The sequence below is a fragment of the Alexandromys fortis genome, unplaced genomic scaffold (assembly GCF_014885135.2).
Source record: "Alexandromys fortis isolate MF-2015 unplaced genomic scaffold, M_Fortis_MF-2015_v1.1 scaffold_157, whole genome shotgun sequence".
Lineage (NCBI taxonomy): Eukaryota > Metazoa > Chordata > Mammalia > Rodentia > Cricetidae > Alexandromys > Alexandromys fortis.
Genome location: NW_026068041.1, coordinates 3247712 through 3250749, shown reverse-complemented (window position 1 = coordinate 3250749; position 3038 = coordinate 3247712). Strand labels below are relative to the sequence as shown.

The window sequence follows — 3038 nt, the reverse complement described above, 5'->3', positions numbered from 1 at the left end:
CCACACACCCACCCATCTGTATCCATACACCCACACACATCCATGCAATTTATTTATTTTTTATGATCTTTAAAATATTTTTTGCAGGGTATGGATGTCACACGCCTTTAATACCAGCACTCAGGAAGGCAGAGGCAAGTGGATCTCTGAGTTCGACACCAGCCTGATCTACAATGTGAGTTCCAGGACAGTCAGCACCACACAGAGAAACCCTGTCTCGAAAAACAAAATTTAATGAATTAAATTTCATTAAATATTTTATTAATTTTAATAAATATTTATTACATGTAACTAAAAATAAATCTTGACTGAAAGAGAGAGAGAGAGAGAGAGAGAGAGAGAGAGAGAGAGAGAGAGAGCTTCTAAACATCATTTGTAGTCTCAAGGGATATGGTATATAAAAGAAATGGGGGATCAGGGATTAGAGGCACACACATTTAACCCCAGCACTTAAGAGGCAGAGGCAGGTGGCTCTCTGTGAGTTCAAGGTCAGTCTGGTCTATGTAGTGAATCCTAGGACAGGCAGCTCTATATAGTGAGGCCCTGTCTCAAAAAAGAAGAAGAAAGACAACACTGAAAGTATCAGTAAGTTGGAAAACTGACTTCAAGAGCTTTGATTGCACCATGATTTTTCTGCCAGCCAACACTGGACAGAGAGAAGGACATACAGTTTAGCAGACATGCAAATACACCCTGTAGCTAATGTTCTCTTTGAGCACTCCCAACAGCAGCTGACAGTGCCCGCCTCTCTGCAGACCCCAGAACAGCCTGCCACCTACCAAGCTTCCTGGAGAACTTCACCTTCATGTGGGGAACGATGACAAAGAGGCTGTGCAGAACTGAGAGGAAAACTTCCATCAGGCTTGGATGCATGGCCTCCTCCGAGTATCTCTGAAAGTACCAGAAGTGAGAAGACAACGCAGCACCAGGCCTGAGTCTCCGAAGAAGAAAAGACGGCTTCAGAAACCAGCATCAAATCTACCAGGTTGGGATAACCACTTCCATTTGACCAACACAAGAAAGACTAGGGACTCTGAACTCACAGGCCTACACCAAAGGACTCTGCCAATAGATCGTACCAGGTACTTCACCTCCCTGGCCTCTGCTCTATCCCCTTCCCCTAAACAAGAACAAGAACACCTATCTCTGAGAAAAGATAAGTTATAATGTACAGAAGGCATTTCTAGGCCATAATGCAGGGTGACATATTTCTCTCACTACAGTTATAATTTTAATAGGATTATAGAATTCAGCCTTCATTTTTATTTTTCCCAAAGACAAGGTTTCTCTGAATAGCCCTGGCTGTCCTGGAACTCAATTTGTAGACCAGGCTGGCCCCAAACTCAGAGATCCACCCACCCGTCTCTGCCTCCAGAACACTGGGAGATTAAAGATGTGCACCACCAAACCCAACTTCCGCCTTCATTTTTTTTTTCCCGTGTGATCCTTGGGCAGTCATGAGACAGCCTGATATATACCTCAGGATTGAGGTTAAAGGAGTTTGTCTTCTATCAAACTCAAGCTCAATCTAGGGCTATTTCTGTAGACAGTAACCTTCTCCCCTCCATGAGCCTCAGTTCCTAAGTGTGAACATCTGGGACCTTTGAGACATTATTCTTGGACATGCCAGTCCTTTAGTTTTTAAGCAAAACATTTAAATACATATAAATTATTATAAAAGTAGTAACTGGGGGTAGTAAGACACACCTTTAATACCAACACTTAGGAAGCAAAGTCACGTAGATCTCTGCAAGTCAGAGGCCAGCCTGGTCAACATAGCAAGTTCCAGGATTGCCAGAACTACACAGTAAGACTGTCCCCAAAACCACAAAACCAAAAAAAAAAGTAGTATGTGCACTTATTTTTTTTTTAAATAATTAAGACTCAAAGAGACCAGAACGTATTTGGATGCTACAGATAGTAACTGGGGAAACCTAGAATATAAATAGTTATGTCTGTTTTTTTTAAATGTTTATTTATTTATTATGTATACAATATTCTGTCTATATGTATGCCTGCAGGCCAGAAGAGGGCACCAGACCCCATTACAGATGGCTGTGAGCCACCATGTGGTTGCTGGGAATTGAACTCAGGACCTTTGGAAGAGCAGGCAATGCTCTTACCCTCTGAGCCATCTCTCCAGCCCCAGTATGTGCACTTATTAAAGAAAAATCTTTGCTGGGCGGTGGTGGCGCACACCTGTAATCCCAGCACTCAGGACGCAGAGGCAGGTGGATCTCTGTGAGTTCGAGGCCAGCCTGGTCTACAAAGGGAGTTCCAGGACAAGCTCCAAAGCTACAGAGAAACCCTGTCTCAAAAAAAAACAAAAAAAAAAAGAAAAAAGAAAAATCTACAAAATAAAGGAAAGTAGGAAGCAGTAATAATATAATAATTCTATAGTCTGCCCTTACTAACAAGGGACTCTTGGCAGCTCACAGGATGCTCCAACCCTCAGAAGGAGAGGACTCTGGATGACCCTAGAGTCAACCACTCTGCCCCCTCCCTCCCCAAACCTGTTTCCCATCATATTCTTCCAGGTCAACCATAAACAAAGCTCTGTGGGACCAGGTCTCATTTCAGATTGGTGTCTCTGATTTATGGAACCCACAGGTCCTTACTGAAGCTAGGATCAAAGACATTCACATATCCACAGGGATAAACTATGGAGCAGAGCCTACCATCACCATAGGGATGCACTGGGAGTCACAGGCACTGAGAAGAAATTCTGAGAAGGCTTCCAAGGTGTCTTCCTTCTCTGCACCTGGAGCTGTGAAGGGATTCTCCTGAGTGGAAGGCTCGCCTTGGAATTCCACAGCCAACCTGAGAAATCAGTACATATGTTATTATTAACACCCATGCACTGTAAGAGAGGATGTATCCAAGGCTGGAGAGATGGCTCAGTGGTTAAGAGCACTGGCTGCTCTTCCAGAGGTCCAGAGTTCAATTCCCAGCACCCACATGGTGGCTCACAACCATCTGTAATGAGATCTGGTGCCCTCTTCTGGCATGTAGGCATACATGTAGACAGAACTATATAT

General features: G+C 43.7%; 1 protein-coding gene across 1 annotated transcript in view; it reads right to left on the bottom strand.

The window, feature by feature from the left end:
* The window catches only part of Mei1 (meiotic double-stranded break formation protein 1), a 59640-nt gene that overhangs the window by 27656 nt on the left and 28946 nt on the right, over positions 1 to 3038 (bottom strand). Inside the window, exons 14-15 of the mRNA XM_050165705.1 lie at positions 2679 to 2820; positions 780 to 891 (exon numbers count right to left, since the gene is read on the bottom strand). Of these exons, the coding sequence (XP_050021662.1) occupies positions 780 to 891; positions 2679 to 2820 (254 nt within the window). The remainder of the gene's footprint in view (positions 1 to 779; positions 892 to 2678; positions 2821 to 3038) is intronic.